The sequence below is a fragment of the Esox lucius genome, chromosome 10 (assembly GCF_011004845.1).
Source record: "Esox lucius isolate fEsoLuc1 chromosome 10, fEsoLuc1.pri, whole genome shotgun sequence".
NCBI lineage: Eukaryota > Metazoa > Chordata > Actinopteri > Esociformes > Esocidae > Esox > Esox lucius.
In genome coordinates, this window is record NC_047578.1 from 27970616 (window position 1) to 27991238 (window position 20623).

Below are 20623 nucleotides of genomic sequence, written 5' to 3' on the forward strand. Positions count from 1 at the left end.
CGCCTTTTTCTGACTATTTTTAGTCTAGCGTTTGAAGTCATTGAATGGCACAAGCCATATTTTATTAAAAAGAGGACATTCTGATTAAAATGATGCCCCAATTATACCTTGAAACTTAAATGAGTCACGTACATTATATTTATTTTTTCGTACAACAGCATCACTCATCTTGTTGTGAGTTTAGGTGTTACTAATGCGGATGAGTATTAGTAAGTAAACCGGAAACTGCAATAACCGACTTCTAGACAAAAGCGGAAGTTCCTCACTAAGCTGGGTGCACAAAGTCTATACCAAGAACTAAACCCCAAAACTTGAAAAACACACGATCTGCCTCGCTGTCTAGGAGGGAACAATGAAAAAAAGCAATTTTTGTGAGTCTTGCCATCCAGGCACAAGAGACTCGCAACAGCAGTCTGTGGATTTAAAAAGGCTTTGTGAGAGGATGGAAAATTCCATACTCATTTAGAAAAGACACCATGTTGACGCACATTAACAATAAGATATTTTTTTCTCTTGCGGCTTCTTCAGCAAAAATGCCAGTCAGTCAGTGTCAGCTGAAGGAAAAGGGAGGATGAATGTGCGGGATTGCTCTCCGAATACACGTGTTGCTGCTCTCTAATTGGCTAACGCTGTGTGTGTACATTCAAATTTCTCACGCTGAGCTGCACTATTGCAGCTGGGGTAAACCAATAGGAGCAGAGCTCCCCCTATAGGGCAGAGCTGCCCGAAATAGAACCAGTATTGCTTTTTACCCCTAGAGTTTATTGGCATTGTGACGCCTTGACTGTTTCAGTCAATAAATAATGAGTCCTTATTATGTGGTTTTGGCAGGTAAATATACCTTGTTTAAGTGCGGAATTGAGACTCGTGCTATTTTAGTCAATTATCTGATGTACTATCTAGCCAGCTGCAATGAGATTTAACATTCTATATGTCAGTAACTATGGTTACTTTGCTAGCATGTTAGTGATTCGTGCGCATCGTGGAATGCGCATCCCAATGTTCATCTAAACATCTTCCCGCCGCCCTGCTGGACTGTATCTAGTTGTTAGATGGTTGACATTAATTTTTGCAAGCTAGAAATCGAAGGTTCAATCTTTGTGTGAAAACTGAATCCGTCGATGCGGAATACGTTTTGGCTAGAGAAAGTAGTCTGAGTGGCTATGCAAATAGAAACATAAAGTTCTTGCTGGTCGGGAACAATGTTTATGTGGTGGAACGTTCACTCCATTTCTTAGACCCACTCGGTACTTGCACGCGACTTGGGCACCATGCACTTCCGGTCTTTCTCAGATGGTTCTCAGTAAACAACATCGAACGAAATAGAAATAGACATATTTACAAGTTTGTAACATTGTTGTCACAATTGATCTCGATTTTATAATTTTGGTGATCAGTCTTCATGAGGATCTGCACGCCGCCCTGTTCTAGCCTATGGTACGTGACACACTAAACTTCAGCAGAGTGGGAATGTATGGTGTTACTAGCAGGCGAGCGCTAGCTTGCTACAGCTATGTTAGTAGAACATAAATACCAGTGATGATTGTGTGCCACATAACATTGTTGTAAAAAATTTTGGGAACTGAAACATTAATTACCTTGCAAAACATTTGTGTTATGTGTGATTGCTATGCATTTGGTCTTTCTGATCCTAAATTTAGTAAACAAACCCGGTTTGTAGCTAGCGTTGACAATTATCCAGTCCACCAAAGGAAAATAAGAATATTAACATTATCCACCAGACCAAGTGACCTTGCTACTTAAACATTATTTATCGATGTGCACTCACAAATTAGTGTGTACAAGATAGACTTGTTGTCCTGTGTAGCTCAGTCGGTAGAACGTGGCGTTTGCAATGCCAAACGCCATGCGGGGGAGGGGATGCCTGTATGAAGCATGAAAATACATTAAGTGCCTACTTAATGTATTACTTTTAAATGTTGACCAACCAACCTGGAGAAACCCGTGCTTAAAGATAAACAATGTTTTAGGCTGTCTCAATGCTGGATCGAACAGTGATAGGATGATACACAAAGTTTGGCCGGATGTGCATTGTTTAGGTTATTCTCAAAAGCGAAGGGTCATCTGGTGAAAATTAACATAACATATAAATAGACACATTTGAATAATGTCGTGAAATTCTTAACAAAAGTTAGGTGGATTCTCGAAAAAATAGTGTGTCTAAATATGCTAACTATCCGTTCCTGCATTTCCTTGTACTGTAGGCTAATATGAGAAATATCCCATGGAATGAATGCTTTAGTTACTATTGACCTCAGTTGTGCTCCAAATGAGAATTATGAAGAGAATATTCAAATTCAAGATTTGTTCTGCGACAAAGACCCAAATTAACCATTATATTTGTGTGAATCAGACATTCTGGGTCATATACATTTTTAATTATCATCCTTTAACTACTACATCTTGTTCCGTTGTTGCAGCCATGCATTTTGCAACTTAAAATGTACTGTATTAGCAATCTTATTTCATTTGTAATGTTGCAGGTATAGGGTGCTTATTTTTTGGAATGAGATCAGGCAAAAAGCCTGCGACAAGTGGCGGTCTTTCAGTGCTGCATGCAGTCTTTTATTTTTTCTTCTTGCAAAGTAATTTATATATGGTAATTTCCCCCCTGCTATTTCTGAACTATGTTTACAATGATTAAGAGCTTTAATACATATGACAATTGCTCCTCAATACATTCATTTTCAACATGATCATCAAAATATTGCGCTCTTTAAGCACAGCCCTTAAACAGTAACTAATGAATAACATAGAATTTCTATTTTCTATTATGAATTTACTTTTCCAAGTTAATTATGTGTTCAGGGAGCCATATTTTCAGCCTGTGCCCAAAATATTGGAGACTTTCATTCTCATGACCTTTACTGTGTTTGCTGTAATTGTCAGTAGTTTTCCAAAATGCCAACTTATCTGGTCCATGTGGAGTTCAGGTATTGCCAAAAGGCATTCAGAAATTGAAGGTGAATAATATTAAGGAGAGGGCACTTCAGATATGGTCAAGAGAAGCAAGCCTCACATAAGATCTAATTTAATACCATAACACTTTTTTGGAACTATCTCTCAAATGTAACATAGGATCATCCTAAAAGGGACTGTGAACCCGTCATCCTCGCTTTTTGGGTTGCAATGCAGGGAGTGCTGGGCAATAAAACAATATACGTTTTCATTATTATAAAAACAATGACAGTATTGATGATAAACTTGACATTCATTTTCGCTAAAGGCATGTTTTCGTGTAGTTTTGTGAATATTCCTTAACCTATAACATCATGTAGCTTGCTTCAAACAGTTATTAAAACACATCCTGATTGTGAAAGCAAGAGCAATTTTGGAGAAATAGAAGCCAAGACGAATTAGGCCTACTATTGCATAAATATTTAGTCAACAAGTGGTATCAGACTGCAGTATTTCAGGCACTGGATGCAGTTAGCCTTTTGCAAATTATAATTTTGGAGGGATAAGGGTTGTCAACACATTTTTGATATTTAGATGTATGAGATACATTTGCAATATAATGCATGAAGAGTAAACAGATTTTGTTAGTGTTGTTGAACATTCCATTAAGAATTTTCAGTGGTTTAGAAACTAGAATTGTTACAACACAATGCAGTACTGCACCATTAACATGTTTCTATGCCAACTGTTCTGAATCTGGTTTCTCATGTGTAATCCTGTATGCACATGTTTCAAGGTGGGATAAACTGGAGCAGGGGTTCTCAACTCCTAGCCTGAGGACCCAGACTACTGTTAGTTTTCAATTCTGCCTAATAGTTAATTGTTTTTTCTTGGTGTCAAAGCTCTTAATTAGTCAATATTTGGTGGGCTAGAATGAAAACTAGCCGTATATTTTCCTGGAGATGAGAACCGCTGCACTAGAGACTTAAGTCAGCCAAATATTAGAGTAGTTTGCATTATACTTGTAGTTTGCATTGAAATTGTATGGCACGATTGGGGAATTAAGAAATAAAATGTAAGTCGTGGATCTAACTAATTATTACAATTATTAATAATCTAACTAATTATTAGTAATTATTACACCCACTTGCGATTGTTTTCCACAGAAAATAATAAGCATAGCCTTAACTGTGTAAAGTGAACTCAAACTTTACAGGTCACCCCAGTTCCAGATACCATTAATGACAGATAGTGAATTTAAAATGCTGACCTACACAATAATGACCTAATCTCATTAATCCTCAAAGACATTTCTTTGGAAATTCAAGCACACGGAGTCCCTCCTTTCAAAAGTTGTAATTTATCAACATTACAACATATAACCAAATACTTTTATTACTTACCATGTTTAATCCTTTATGAAATGCATTCTGGATATATAAAACATATTTGTATATTTCTTTCATTACATTTCTAATTATAAAAATCAAAAAGATAAGTCAACCAAACATTTGACTTTTAAATACAACAATTCATTCATCCCTGGGGGACAAGGCGAACGGCTGGTCCTTCTTAGTTACTACAGTAGGTATGCAGCTGTTATTAGTCTTGCAATCACCCAATGTGCATCCTGACCAGTATGGTCAAGGGCCCTGAAGACCGATTGTCAGCCACCCGCATGGCTGTCATGCAGACCAGTTGCTGTTTGCTATTGGCATGGCTGGTCAGGGACGGTTGGTGAAAGTTGTCAGTGCCTTTGTAAAAAGACCCACATTTGTCTGCTCTAGCCAGGAACTTGCGACAGACGAAACAGTGCATATGAGTTCCATCAAAGGCGAAACAGGTAAATAATATTTTACATTGAGGTAAAAAAAAATATTTGAGCTCGTACTTATCCTTCGCTGCCTTCTTTACTTGAGTGATTCGCAAGTTTTTAAATGTTTTATTGAAAAAAAATTCCAGACAGCCACGCATCACATCACTGCTTAACTCATAACTGGCCAACAGCACACGCAAAGTGCTGCATGGTAGTTATTTGTGCGTGTGCCAGATTACAAAACAACTGGAGGATGTTGAGTGTATAATGTGATTATTATTATTTCCGGGACAGTGACTTGCTAGTTTTATAGGTCCCAACTTGACTTTTTACTGGCCCAGGGCCATCAGGCCATCGTTATTGACGAGCCCTGCAAATATACATTTCCAGACCTGCTTTTTTTTTTTTTTATTGTGATTTGAATCTTTCAAATGGAAGGCCATTTAGTTTTTCTCTATGTGTGTCTGTAATGATATAAGAATCCTTAAAAACAGTGCCAAGCCAAGAAAAATACAAGTGAGACTATTTATTTTGGGAAAAAGTAAAACATAATTTATAAGGCCCCCTTTTAGAGTGGTTTATATCCTTATGTCAATCAATCAATCAAATGTATTTATAAAGCCCTTTTTACCACAGCAGTTGTCACAAAGTGCTTTTACAGAAACACCCGGCCTTAAACCCGAAGGAGTAGACAACAGTAGTGTTGAATTTCAGTGGCTAGGAAAAACTCCCTAAGGCCGAATTTTAGGAAGAAACCTAGAGAGGACCCAGGCTCAGAGGGGTGACCAGTCCTCTTCTGGCTGTGCCGGGTGAGATATTAAGAGTACAATTAGAATAATTTATAAATGCATGTGGACTAAATCCAGAGTCTCTTTAAATTTAGACTATGTCAGAAGTATGACCTGATGGACAAGGACAGGGACAGCAACGGGCCCCCCAAACCAGGTACTCCGCAGGTGTGGACCAGGTCCTCATGTCCTCCTAAAGTTTAAAACGGGATGAGACTGGGAAAATTCAGAAAATGCATTCCTCATTCCTCGGACCTTGGAACTGAGACGGGGGGGTCCGGCGACACTGTGGCCCTACCCGGGGGAGGCCCTGGACAGGGCCCAACAGGCAGGAAATCAATCCACCCACATTGCCAGGCATCAATCAAAGGGACACCCACCAACCGCAACCACCCTGAATGAGGGCAGAGTATTACCAGCAGAGTACAGCCCAATCACAGAAGTGCGCAACAGAGAGACAACAAAAAGCCAGTGACTCTTTACCCGAAAGGCATTGGGGGGAGGGCATCCCAGTGGCGACGAGAGCCCACCTGGCAAGACAGCAAGGGTGGACAGTATCAAGCCTTCTGGTCACCTTCACGCCCCCGGGCCAGGCTATACCTAATCATAAACCGTGCTGTAGAGATTACTTTTTAGTAGACACTTGAAATGTGTATTGACAGAATGTAGTACTGTACTATCTTTTACAATAAGGACCTAGGCAAAAGTTGTATCGAAGACTCTGCCTAATTGAAAGCAAAAAGAAAAGGAGTAGTTCACAACGTTTTTATTTAAAATAGCTTAAAGAGATTGGAGACCCCTGAATACACATTTATGTACAGTATGTTTTCAACTCTGGTATTGTCCATAATGGTTGTGGTTAATTGTCAGCACTAGAGGCATTTAAAGCTCTACCTCTAGAATAGAATTGCTCCTAAATCTATGTACAGCCCTGGGTATATTGTGATATTTATTGATATCAAGTGATATGAGGAAAAAATATCATGATATTGTTTTTTTTTACATATCACCCTGTTCTACTTCAGGGACTCGAACATAGACAGGCAAGTGACAATTATAGACCCAACCTTGCCAAGGTTTAAAAAGCTTCTCCTCTCGGGAAGGATATAAGGGGTTCCATTCTTCAGCATAAATATAAGAGGGCAAGGGTTAATTTCAGCAGCAGAACAATGGGACTGATTATGTATGCGTGAATAGTCTTTTCATTGCTTTCCATATTGAATGTGGTGTTATAGTGTATTGTTTCTTGTGTATTTGTATGCTGGCTTGAAAATGAAATGCTATGTATAAATCGACTATGTATATTGAACTGAATGTTTAGTGTAAAATAATGTATTTATTCTTCTCTTTATGCCATTTCCAACCAGGGAGAAGCTCAGTTGGTCTTTGTCAGATAACTGAAGAATTTGGACATGATCAGCAGTGGGGACATGATCAGCAGTGAGTACATTTAAAATAGTGGCAGTGAAGTCAACATGATTGACAAAACTCAAATAATAATCCACACTTTGAGGTCAAAATAATACTAAAACCGGATGTCCTCATGTAAGAGCTTTTTGGGGAAAAACAATGAATACAATTTTGCCCGTTTCATGATTTCACACATAAGGCAGTCAGATTCTAATTGACCAATTACCTAATCCTCTCTTATTGGGATATATCCTTCTGCACTGCAGCTTGTACCATCGCTTCCTGGTCGTATTGACATTGCATTTCTTATTACAGCATACGGTTAGGCTACCGAATACCCAAATACACAGATCAGCCATAACATTATGACCATCTGCCTAATATTGTTTAGGTCCCCCTTTTGCCTCCAAAACAGCCCTGACCCATCAAGGCATGGACTCCACTAGACCTCTGAAGGTGTGCTGTGGTATCTGGCACCAAGACGTTAGCAGCAGATCCCTTTAAGTCCTGTAAGCTGCGAGGTGTGGCCTCCATGGATCGGACTTGTTTATCCAGCACATCCCACAGATGCTCGATTGGATTGAGATCTGGGGAATTTGGAGGCCTAGTCAACACCTTGAACTCATAGTTGTGTTCCTCAAACCATTCATGAACCATTTTTGCTTTGTGGCAGTGCGCATTATCCTGCTGAAAGAGGCCAATGCTATCAGGGAATATTGTTGCCATGACAGGGTGCACATGGTCTGCCACAATGCTCCGGTAGTTGGTACCTGTCAAAGTAACATCCACATAAATTGCAGGACCCAAGGTTTCACAGCAGAGCACTGTCGTTGGTTCACCGTTTTTCCTTCCTTGGTCTTTTGGTAGGTACTGACCACTGCAAACCGGGAACACCACACAAGGGATGCAGTTTTGGAGATGCTCTGACCCACTCGTCTAGCCATCATAATTTGGCCCTTGTCAAAGTCAGATCCTTACTCTTGCCCAATTATCCTGCTTCTAACACATCACTTTTGAGGACAGAATGTTCACTTGCGGCCTAATATGTCCCACCCACTGGCAGGTGCCATGATAACAGATTATCAGTGTTATTCACTTCACCTGTCAGTGGTCATAATGTTATGGTTGATCGGTATATTTCTGAAGTTAAGCCTACTTCCCATTTTGAGCAAGATAAATTGTGCATCAGCTGTTGGTAAGGCAGCCATTTTCTGTTTTCCATTGTGGAAATTCACAATTTTAATGTTGTCAAGTGGGTGGAACTTTCAATATCATTGGCTGATCCATCCTGATTACTGTAGGGTAAAAAATTGACAACCCAGTGTTTGTTTCTTTTAAATAAATGTTGAACAGATTAACATCTAGTCCAAGTTCTCCTGGAAGCCTTTGACAAAATGGAGGAGAGATGCGACAGCGTAGATAAAGCAGGAGACAACTCAAAACATGCAGCTAGGTTTTTACCAAGCCGATCCTGTCAGCAAATCACTAAACACAAGGTGGGCCATCCTTAAACAACATTTCTAAACAGAAATGAGTTAGAATAGATGTTTTAGAGAACTTAATTCCAATCACAAATTTTAATTCCCCTGTATTTTTTGGTCAACAGAAAAGAAAAGTAGAGGACGGGTTTTTGGCAAACAAACCATCAAAGACCATGGCAGCACCGAATGTTAAGGCTGTTGCAAACTTGGCTTCATTTCCAGATATGCGAAGTCATTCCAAGAGTATGGCTCAAGATGTTCTAAGAGAGTTATCAGAGAGGAAGGCAACAGAGATCATCCAAGATAAGTGTCTACCCTTCTCAGAAGAATTATTCCCTGTGGGCCAAACAAAGGTTCAGGAAACTGGTGTTTTGGTTTCAGGATTTGATATTAAAAATGACAGTGGAAGAGGTCCTGCTTTTTCCTCCCTCTTGTCAAGCAATTTGTCAAAGAACACGAGAAATGTCACACCATCACCCACAAGCCTTGTGTCCCAGCAGTCTTCTTTATCAGACTTTTCTGTAAGTGACCCCACACAATATTTAAGGGGCGCAGTTGATGAGAAATCCTGTGCTGTGGTGTCCCATCAAATGTTACCACCTGCGGAAACAGAGAAAGTAGAAGAGAAAATGTCCTTTAATTCACATTTGCCTGTGATGAAAAAGCAACAAAAGCGGAAAGTTGGTCGGCCATATAAGAAAAAAACTCTAGTGAAAATGGCTAAATTATTTGCAATTGCCCAAGACTGGGATTCAGATGCCACAGAAATTGCTAAGGTTACTCAATGTAATGATATTTTAACATCCTCACACAAAGAAACAAACAAGAAAAAAAAAGATGAAATGCTAGAATTTCCCCCAACATCAAGTAACACCAGCTCTAGATGCAATGCCAAGTCAGAATCTTCAAATCAAATCAATTCTCCAATTGCACATTCAGATGGTGTAGTTTCTCTGTCTGATATAGATGGACCAAGTATTTCTATCAAATTCAACCAACTCTCCAGGAATCAGATAACTTTAAAGACCATTCAAAAAGAGGAAGCATTAAAAATGAAAGTGCTGACACAGAAATTGATTACGGTCTCAAAGGTGCCAGACATGGAGAGGTCTTTGACGCAGAACACCTTGGTGCCCCCTGAAACTGCCTGCTCTGTTAATGACAACACAGAAAATGCACGAAAAGTACAGAAGAGACCTGGAAAGAAAAAAGTGCTGGCATCCAAAGCGGGAAAAAGACAGAAGCAAATGTTTAAAAGGAGCCGAAAGTCTCTGACCAACCACACAAACACTCAGTCACAAACTAATAATCCACCACCACCAAAAAAATGTATCATTGGTATCTCCACAGATGCAACTCCACTGCAGTCTTTTGATATAAAAACAGAGCCTGCAGACTTAAAAGACACTTGTGCTTTGGATGATGAAATCAATTTGAAGAGAGACCAAAAAAGAGAACCTCCCTCCAAATGCATTTCAGAAGAGAGTGATATGAGGTCAAGATGCTTGGTCTCTTCTATCACTCAAAAAGAGCAGGGGACATCAAGTGACATGACAATGGAAATTAAAGATAATATAAATACTGAGGTAATAAATTCAGGAAACCAGGGGGAAATGACTCCAAAAACCCATAAACTCTTGCAGCTGAAGAATATTGAAGATATGCTCAAATCAAAGAGAAAAGCTGGTCGGCCATTCAAGAAAAAGACATTATTTAAAATGGCTAAACTGCTAGCAATTGCAGAGGAATGCAGATCTAATGATACAAAAGGTTGTGACATGATTGAAGAGTGTGATCCAAAATCCCATCAGGCAGTCCCTGTCTGTCCACCCCTAAAGTCAGAAGTAACGGAGAAAATCGTTACAAAAGCAAGTGTGTTAAATGTAAAATCCAGCAGAGCATATACAGCTACCCAAAATACTCTTCAACCAAAGCCAAACTTCGCACTTAACTTCATACAACCAGTTCCATCTGATATTGGTGGACCTATCCTCAAATCAGAGGACACAACTCTTATCCCCTCAATGGTATCTCCAATTCCTAAACAGAAAAGCCACCAATGTGCTAAAACCCAGAGAAAAAACACAACATCTAACCAACAAATTTCATCTTCAGTGCCACATCCTTCAGATTCCATGGCTCTTGATAAGGTTGTCTCAACAAGAAATATCAAAGAAACCAAGAAAAGCATTGGCTCACAATTGCTCTGTACAAATGGAATTCCTAAGGGAGATGTATGTAATCAAACTAATAGTGATGGAATATGTTCAAATACTTCAGCACCAAATGTGTCACAATCCTGGAAATCAAAGAAACGTAGGGTGCCAAATAGAAAAGGTACTGAAAAGGTAGTGGTCCCATTATGTGAAAGCACTGACCTTCTTTCTTTAGATTCCCTGTTGCCGGTACGATATCACAGTACATCTCAGGAGAAATATTTTCTGCCGATTAAAAAAAAGACAGAATCTGACACTGCATACTTGAAATCTATAATAGTTACTAAGTCTAATCCAAAGATGTGTAAATCAGGAAAAAAGTCAAACATTGGGCAAGCACATGTGCCAACTTTGGATCCTCCCCTTGGAATGGAACATAGACGTCCTGATGTGTCACAGGTGAATCAGATGAGACAAGTGGAAGCAGTGATAGAGTCAGTAATTGAGGATATTCACAAACCACTGGAAAATGTGTGTCCAAGATTTTTTTTTAAAGAAGACGCCAGCTATGTTTCTGAATCCACTTTGAATCCTTCCCTTGGAGCGGAACATAGAAATATTGATATGGCACACGTGGTTCAAATGAGACAAGTTGAAGCAGTGATCGAGTCAGTGATTGAGGATATTCACAAACCACTAGAAGATATGGGTCAAAGACAAATTATTAAAAAAGGGTCTACTCCGGCTCCTATCCTTGCAGTGGAACATAGTCCTCCTGATATGCCACAAGTGGATCATATAAGACAAATGGAAGCAGTGATGGAGTCAGTTATTAAGGATCACAAAAAAGGGGTCAGCGATGTTCATGCATCAGAACAATCAATCTTTCCACCTTCAGATAACCAGTTTGAATGCCATAACCATCATGTGTTATCTCCACCACCATTGCAATCAAACATGAAGACAGGATCATCCAGAATGAAAAATCCCATACCCAAAACTACTTCCAAAAATAGGTCAAAAACATGCAGGAAAGAGAAAAGTCCCAAGAAAGCAGCTATTCCAACTTCAGGTTCTTCATCTTATGCAGTGCATGCACCATCCAAATCCGTTAGGAATTCCAAGTCTTGCCCAGAAAGAAAAATGCCATTACAGAAAGATAATGCACAGGTTCCAACATGGCATCCTTCCCTTGAAGTGAAGCAGAGAAGTCCTAAATTATCACACTTGGATCAACAGAGAGACATGGAAGCATTAACTGACTCTGTAAATGAGGATCTTGACAAACTGCATGAACATAAGGAGCAACAGAAAATGTTTAAACAAATAAGACAAGTGGAAGCTGTGATAGAATCAGTGATTGAGGATCTTCACCTACCACTCAATCCTACGGGTCAGCAAGTACATTTAAAAGAGCCTGGTAACGTTGCTCCGTTGGAAGAAACAACCTTTCGGACCTTAGATGACCTGCCTAGTTCATTTGGACAAAATTATTTGCAACCCAGAAAGACAAAGTCCGACGTACAAAATGTGACTCCCAAAACTAGTACAAAAATTAAGTCAAAAGAACACAGGAAACACTCTTCTAGAAAACGCTCTAAAAATGTAAAAAAGGCTAATGTACTTACTTCAGATTCTTCTATTGGTGCAAAAGATGGATGTCATGACATGCCTTCCTACCTAACCAAAGCAGAGAAAGGAGAAAAGAGTGATAGAATCACTAACAGTTTATTTAAGCATGAAAAGGAAGCATTGAAATCAGCAACAGATGGTCGTTTGGAAACGGCAGCCCACAAACCAAGTCAGCGTAAGTGGCCAAAAAATAAGCTAAATGAAGAAAGTAATGGTCCACCATCAGAACAAAATACCTTTCCTGCCTTGGATAACATGTTGGAACTGGCTACCCCCTGTACGTTACCAGAACCCATACCTACAAAAGCAACAAAAACAAAGTCAAAAGTATGCAGGGAACTCACTCATAAAAATCTCTCAAAGAAATCAAACAAAATTGCTGAATTTCTTGAAATACCTTCCCACCTTACAGAAGCAGAGACAAGAGGAAAGTGTGATGGAAAATCCCAAAACAATTTAGCAAAGCATGAAAATGAATCAGTGACTGATTATCATTCAGAACCAGCATCCCTCAAACCACATCAATCTAGAAGACCAAGAAAGAAGATTAAAATAGAAGACATAAATGTTACAGAACCGGAACCAGAACAATCTCTTTCCTCAGATAGCCAGCTACAACAGCGTGAACATGTGTTACAGCAAGTTTCTTTGCTAAAATCCGAGGTTAAGACAGAACCAGGAATGGAGCATACCATATTGGAAATGGCAACTAAAAATACAAAAGAATGCAGGAAAAGAGAACTCCGTTCCAAAATACTCTCAGGAAAGGACAAAAGACCAGTTATGATAACTTCAAATCCTACTCCAGAAGTTGAATGTCCTGAAATCCCTTCCCACCTAACCCATGCAGAGCAAAACAGAAAGAGTGATGGAAAAGCCAATAACAATTTAGTTAAAGATGAAACTGTGACATTAGTGAATATGGAAGCAGCCCACAAACAGCTCATTGGATCAAAAAAATGTGTAAAACAAGAGATCTGCAATGTTACCATATCAGAAAAAGAAGCAACTCTTAATGACAGTACTTTTCAGCAAATGTATTTGCTTGCATCAGGGGTAAAGTCAGAATCTAAGAATGAACATATCCTATCCACACAAAAAAATAACATTTCTGAGGCATGCGAGAAAAGTGGGCAATCATCCGAACAAACCGCAAATACCACTGAAATTCCAACCCCACCAAGTTCAAAACTTTCGTTTGAAATGGAAGATGGATATTCTGTAATGACTAAGTCTTTTACATGTGTGGACCAGGATCCGAATATTCTTGATACTCATAAAGGCTCCAAAGAAAGAAAAGAAAGTGGATCAACCCAAGCAATATCAAATGTAAGATATTCTAGAAGGCCCTCCAAATGCAATTCACATATGACCACAGAGTTGATGCAAGATCAACCAGTTATATCTGTTGCATCATATCTCACTAATCTCCCTACCAGTCCTGCATCAACAACAGTATACTCAGTTGCAGCACAAGGACAGATTACTGAATTAGTCAGTGCTGAACATAGAGACAAAATGCCACATAAAATAAGGACACCTCTAACAAAGAAAAAACTTCAGAGACATAAACATACAGGAGATCTTGATAAGAATGTCACAGGTGACAATGCGTTGTCTGCCAAATTATCATTAGCATTATTAAAAGAGAAAGGTATTGTGGAAGATAAAAGCCCAGAAAATTATTTAAAAGAAAAGAAAGGCAGAATTCTCAAAACTGACAGTTCTAATCGACCAAGTCAACACAGCCCTTCTCAAGTGAAAAATGTCAATGCAATAGCAGATGACGCATTATTTTTTAAATCCTCGACCGATGAACCAGGGCACTCCACATCTCTTTCAATAAACCAAATCAGTGCCCTGACCCTAAAACGTAAAGGTAAAAGAGTAAAAGCAATTGCATCCACCCCCAAAATCCCCTTTGAACAACCCTGCATTAATATTTTCCAAGACAAAACATCCCTGTGTGTCACCAGTATACCAGTAAAACAAAGAGAACCTGAAAGCAGAAGTTATTTGATAAAATCATATCTTAATGATGCCTCTGAATTCATGGACTTCACATTAGCAGGTAATCAAACAATGCGGAACAATTGTAAGAAATCCATTACAGTAGAACCAACATTGGACAAAGAAATTATGGGGCTAGATATCCCGACCGCTATAGCTAATAAACAAAAAAAGAAACGAGGTCGGCCATTCAAGAAAAGAAATGTAATAACAATGTCATGCAGACAACAAAAGTCAAACACTAGTGGAGAATTGACTGTGAATCAGAAACAGAACATCCAATCAGTCAAAACACCTAGAGGAGAGAAAATGCTTGATTTGAACCCGGTGTCAAAACCCTCAACAAAGCACACAAGAGCATCCAAGGTAGTGAAGCTTGAAGAAATTGTTCTTGAACGACAGAAAGGCACATGGGAAAGCATGGATGTATCCAGCAACATTTTCTCTCCACAAACCACAGCTAATTCCCCCAATATTTTGATGCATGAATTTGAGACTTCACAAACATCAGAAACTATTGTTTTTGTTGATGCCGGGGTGTCACAAGGAATTCAGGAAGATGAATCTGCCCCATTAACAGCCACTGTCACAAAACAACCTCATAATGTGACTGCCATGAAGAAGAAACGCAGGACAAATAAAACTGGGTGGGCTACAAAAGTAAAATCCAAACGGTTGCTCTCCAAAGTGAACTGTAGGGATACTCTTGAGGAATTGGTTCAGTCTTCCATTGACAACCCAGGACTCTCATTTAAATCCAGCCTCTGTAAATCGTTAACAGAAAATGGCACATTGGAATGTGTTGATAAAGAGAGAGAATGTAGAGCAGTTACAAACAACTCCAACATAGTTCATGTGAAGATCAATCCTCAAGTTCAACCCCTTTCAGCTTGTGCTAAACGGCAGGCATCAAGTGCACTCCAAAAACATGTGAAGACTAAGAAACCTATGTCATGCCTTTTCTGCGGTCGCTCATTTCGCCACATATCTGCATACACAATGCACAAGCGCATTCACACAGGTGAGAAGCCTTACAGGTGCCAGAATTGTGGCAAGAGCTTTGCTCAGCTCTCCCAACTCAACTCACACTCAAACCTCCACAAACATGGACCCATGCAATGCCCATGTTGCATTACTCAAACTCCAAACAAAGATGACTTGATTGATCATTTCAAGATCCATATTAAAGACACCAGGAGGTTCAGCTTGAATAATTCAAGAAGAGAAATTAAAATTCAACCATATGCTGACTACATAGATTCCCCAGTCTGTGCAAACGGCAGGAAATCCCTTAGATGCTCCACTTGTTTAAAAGATTTTTTCAATAAGGCCACATTGAAGATGCATTTACAATTACACAGTGGTGTGAGGTCTTTCACATGCAAAATATGCAGCAAAAGGTTTAGCAATATCTCAAAGTTCAATGCACATGAGAAGACACACTGGCCAGTTAAACCGTATGCTTGCTCTGTATGTGGAAAAGCCTTTGATCTGCTAAGAGAGCTTAAAACACACTCTAATATGCACTCAGGGGACATGCCTTTCTTCTGTAACCACTGTGGTCAATCTTTCAGCAACTTTTCATCCTTGCGATCTCATCAAGTCTCCAAAGTGTGTTTTGGTGTTATAGCTGAAGATGATAGCAAGATTGACATTGAGGGGTTTCTGGTGGAGAAAAGGGCTGAAAGACAAATTAATACCCCATTGTACTTTAAATGTCAGATTTGCAAACAACTTTATCGTCACTGGTGTCAGTACATTCTTCATCTACAAACTCACACTAACAACAAGCCAAACCTTTGTGAGATCTGTGGACAACAGTATTATCAGGAGGTACCTGAATTGTGTGTTCATTGTTTAGTTTGCTGCAAATCAAGTGGGGAGCAGAGGGCATGCAATTCATCCATGTCCGATGTCTGGCACAAACCCCAACCTCTGCAGAATCAGACATCTGAGATTGATTTAGATTCTCTTTACAAGGACCATCAGGAAATGTCTACTGAACAGCATACTCAGTGCAAGGAGTCTGAGCCCCTGCCATCTCTGAAAACTTTGGAGGAGTGTTCCTCAGATGCTCCACAAAACCCCAACTCTGCTTGCCAGACCCCAGGCAATGAATTAGAGATTCACACACCTACTCCCTCCAACTCCAGGTGTCCAAGTCCTTCCCTACCTTCACTTTCAGCAATGAGCTGCAATTCTGAACGTTCAAAATTTCGTTCTAGTTTTCAGACCCATGCCCGATATTCATGTCGACAATGTGGAAAATCTTTTACCTGGTGGCACAAGCTCTGGCTGCATCAGGGACTACACAGAGAAAAACGCTGTAGCTTCCCATGCACTCAGTGTAATTTGAAGTTTCGCTTTTTTGGCTCCTATAGAGAGCACATGCAGGAACATGCAGCACAGAGACCATATGCTTGTCCCTTGTGTCCCAAAACCTATGCCATTGAAGAAGACTTAAATACCCATTTGTGTGAAAATCACCAGCCTAGTAACAGCCCTAAATGTGACACATGTGGAAAGGGTTTTACCAGGTTCAGAAACTTGGAGAGGCATAGGCTTTTACACAGAGGTGCCATCTCGCACTACTGTATCCCTTGCAATCTGCCATTTCCTAGTAACCAAGCCTTACAGAATCACTTGAAGTCTCATGAAGTTCACCCTGTTATTCCAAACCCTAATGGGCCACTGAAACCATTAAATTTTCCATATCACTGTAGAAAATGTAAAGCCAGATTTACAACCTCAGACTTGCTCCAGGCCCATCAGGTTTGCCATCTTACCAGGGAGGGGAACACATCTAGCAGTTCAGCTAATATTGTTTCTGATACCCTTACCTCCAAGCTCTCAAATGAACTTGAAGTGAGAGTCATGTTATCCCCACAGACAATACCTTGTCTTCCTCTGTCAAAGAAAAAGCATCTTTATAGGTATCCTAACCCTGATCATCTGTATGTTGTCCCTAAAATATCCTCACAGCCACCCGTCATTATTTCAGATACCGAAGAAGATTCCCAGATGACTCCAAATTACAGCTCACCCTCCATTCTGTCTTGTAACACTGTGTTTCTTGAATATGAAGGGCAAACCAGCCCTAGAAATGATTGTTGTGAGGCAAGCAATTCCGATCTACCTCAACCCTCATCATCCTCATGTGTCCTCATTGACGAACCTGCTAATAAAATGCCAAAGCACCAAATCGACACACACATTCAGACACACAAACCTCTTTTACCATATCTACCTATGAATGTACAAACTCAAAGTCAGGCAAAGTTTGTGGGAGATGATAACCCTTTTTTTAGAGCCTCAACAACAATTGTGATACCAAGAGGCACAAAGCAGCGATTTGGTGGCTTTGAGTGTGCTGATTGTTTAGTGACATTTAGTGACATCTCAGAGTTACATGAACATTACTTACATCATGCCAGGGGTGTAAAGTGAAAGGACCCAATACATATTTTTTCCACTCAATTTATATTTGTTTATGATGGTATCAATATGCTAATCTGAAAAATTCTGTATCTGTTTTGGTGTTAAAGGGGAAGATGACCCATTTTTACATGTGGCTTTGTTGTTAACCTCCTGATCACTTACCATTGACTGTAGATAAATATTGGCTAAAGCATATTAGAAGCCACTCTACAACCATTCATATAAATAATACAATCAGCTCATAAAATCAGGACCCATTCTATACTATCTATCTGCACAAAAAAAAATCTTTGAATGATATGTTTACAACAACAAAAACATTTATGGAACAGTGGAATTTTTAAATGTAATGTAAACCCCATATAGAATAGGATTCTGAGGCTTCAGTATATTATTTGGTTTGGAGTATTTGGTAGCATTTTCTTACATGCTTTAGGCACATTTCTGTAATATATTATAGTCATTGGTGAGAAAATGTCTAGCATTCTCTGGAATTCAACATATGGGGATCACCTAAAGTCTCAGAAAGAATGTGATACAAAAACATGTAAAGATGTGTGAAATTACCCTTCAATCATGGTTGTCTTGATTTAATACTTAGATGTTGGTAAGCAAGTCAGACACCATTTTTTATGAATCTGCATTCAGTATGGATGTATAGGAACTGGTGCTAGCGTATTGATTGAAAGACAACAAAAATAGTTTGCATACTAGCCCTTCCGGACTTCCAGTCATTGAGTTAATCTTACTCCCTTTTAATAGCAACAGTATACATCAATGCAATGGTTAAAGGAATAATGCACTTTGATTTATTACAGTATGCCCGAATTGCAGTATGTCTTTAAGAATTACAGTATTCCAGCTAGTGAAAACAAAATGTTGGGATTTAAATTGTAGGAAGTAATGTGAACATTTCTGTTGTACATTTACAACTGCCGCATGGGTATGATTGCTGCACACATTCACCTTCAACAAAATGTTCTCCTAGCTTTCCCAACAGTCTCTAAAAACAGTGGGTAAACAGTGGGTATAAAAAGGCTACACACCCCTATTTTGTTTGTGAAGGCTGACAAATCATGTGAGACCTTATTTCAACTATAATAAGATATTTTATTCAACAATATTTAAGTGAAAAACAAATTGATAATTTCTCTGGAAAAATAAATGTCAATGCCTTGGTTGCATTGACAGCAGTAAGGCTGTTTGGATAGGTCTCTGTGCTTTGTATCGTTGTTGTGTTTAAAAGTGAAATATATCTTTAGTTTCAGCATTCTGGCAGAGGGTCACAGGGTTTGCTCCAAAATATATTGATATTAGGAGCCATTAATTGTCCACTCTCTGCTGACCAGAGCTCCTGTCCCCTTTGAAGAGAAGTATTTACACAGCATGATGTTGCTGGCATTTTCTTTGACAGCAGGTACTGTGTACTTTGGGTGTTAAGCTGTGTTGGCTTTAGAATGAAAGCCAAAAATGTCTTCCTTGGTCTCATCAAACCATAACACATTTTCCTACATGGGGAATTGAATGTGTTTTCTTGCAAAATTCTGTACAGCCAATTCTGTATAGGTTTTGCAAGAAGACACATTCAATTTCCCGTGTGTGTACACAGCTAAAACCACATTACACTATTAATAAGTAACAGTCTTGTTAACCTCATAGGGATTGTGATTTATTAAATGTTTTAGCGCATTATCCTTTTAACAATGATTCACATTTTTATTTTAAAAAAGATTTGTAAGAGTTTTTATTGTATGCTACTACAGAAATGTGCCTTTTGAATAAAATACCAACTTGTCATAATTTGAACTTTTTCTCTAATATGTCCTGCTGCTTATTTGTTCTCATTTTGGGGAAGCTGTATGAATATGAACACTGCGTTTCTAATAGTTTTTTTTATGTTTTACATTGTTTATATTGTACATTTGAGAACTCAATTTGAGTCCTATGGGGAAAGAGGCTGAGTTTACAAAGGCAGTCATGTTTTAAAATCTAATTGGTCTGTTGACTATTCAGATCAGAAAAAGATTTTGATGTAATTTGTCAGATAGTGGAAAGAATATAAGATTTGGGCTGCCTGTGTCCTTTGGTCTGCTTTTGAAACATTGAATGGTGTGGTAATGATAATTACGTAACCATCTTCGTTTTTCTGGAAATGTGAATGTTGGTTTGGTACAGTATTAAAATTTTCAGTAATATCTATGGGTATTCGGCAAGAATTCAATGTGTCCACACTGAACTATTGAGAAAAGAATCCAAATATATTTTTGTCCAATGTTTGTCAAGTGTACTAATCGGCTGACTGGTCTGTCTGCCTTTTAGAAGTTGAACTGAGTCAGTAAAAAGTTTTTTTTTTCCAAACTGCAATGTGTCATATGCAGTTTGCCAACATATGACATTGAAAAGCATTCGGTATCACAATACAGATGTGCCATTGTGGCAGCTACCTTACTCATTGACTCTTTAGGCACTGTGTGCACATACAATTTAACATCTATGAAAATTGTCAACACTAAGAAAATGTTAGTTACATTAAATCTGTACTGTTTTCACTGTTAAGATGTCACTCAGCAATGAAATTATTTTGTTTGTGTAGTCTTATAATAAAAGTGATAGTATTTTGACTTTTTGTGTGAAGTTTCTTCTTTGTACTTTCTCCACTGTAAACATATTTCCACAGTTATTTTTGCAAATATTTATGCTCTTATCCACTAAATAGATTTTTATTTATGTTAATCTCATCTCAATATTTGTTATTTAATCTTTCCAACATTGTGTTAGGGAAGAGGAAAGTTTGAAAATGGCAGCATCATGTCAGGGTTAAGAATTGATCATTTCTCTATCAAGGGCCATCTACTAGTCAAAATGAAGAACTGCCAAGATTTTTTTTCAAATGTCTTCAAGAATGAACAATAGATGTTTTTCTGTTTATGAGTCTGCTGAGCTTATGGCTGCATATTGTGTGTGTTGCTAGTT

The 20623-nt window shown here is 38.8% G+C and overlaps 1 protein-coding gene across 4 annotated transcripts; it reads left to right on the top strand.

The window, feature by feature from the left end:
* The first annotated feature begins 812 nt into the window (after positions 1-812).
* On the top strand, positions 813-20271 carry si:ch73-347e22.4. 4 transcript variants are annotated; one of them, XM_010900893.4, is made up of 4 exons: positions 813-831; positions 6891-6963; positions 8287-8429; positions 8540-20271. In XM_010900893.4, the coding sequence occupies exons 3-4, from the start codon at positions 8328-8330 to the stop codon at positions 17657-17659; spliced, it is 9222 nt and encodes a 3073-aa protein (XP_010899195.3). In that variant the 5' UTR covers positions 813-831; positions 6891-6963; positions 8287-8327; the 3' UTR covers positions 17660-20271. The 4 variants fall into 4 exon arrangements, with proteins under 4 accessions (XP_010899195.3, XP_010899194.3, XP_010899197.3 ...); XM_010900892.4 differs by lacking the exon at positions 813-831 and adding an exon at positions 1016-1437; XM_010900894.4 differs by lacking the exon at positions 813-831 and adding an exon at positions 5947-5965.
* Positions 20272-20623: the final 352 nt, after the last annotated feature.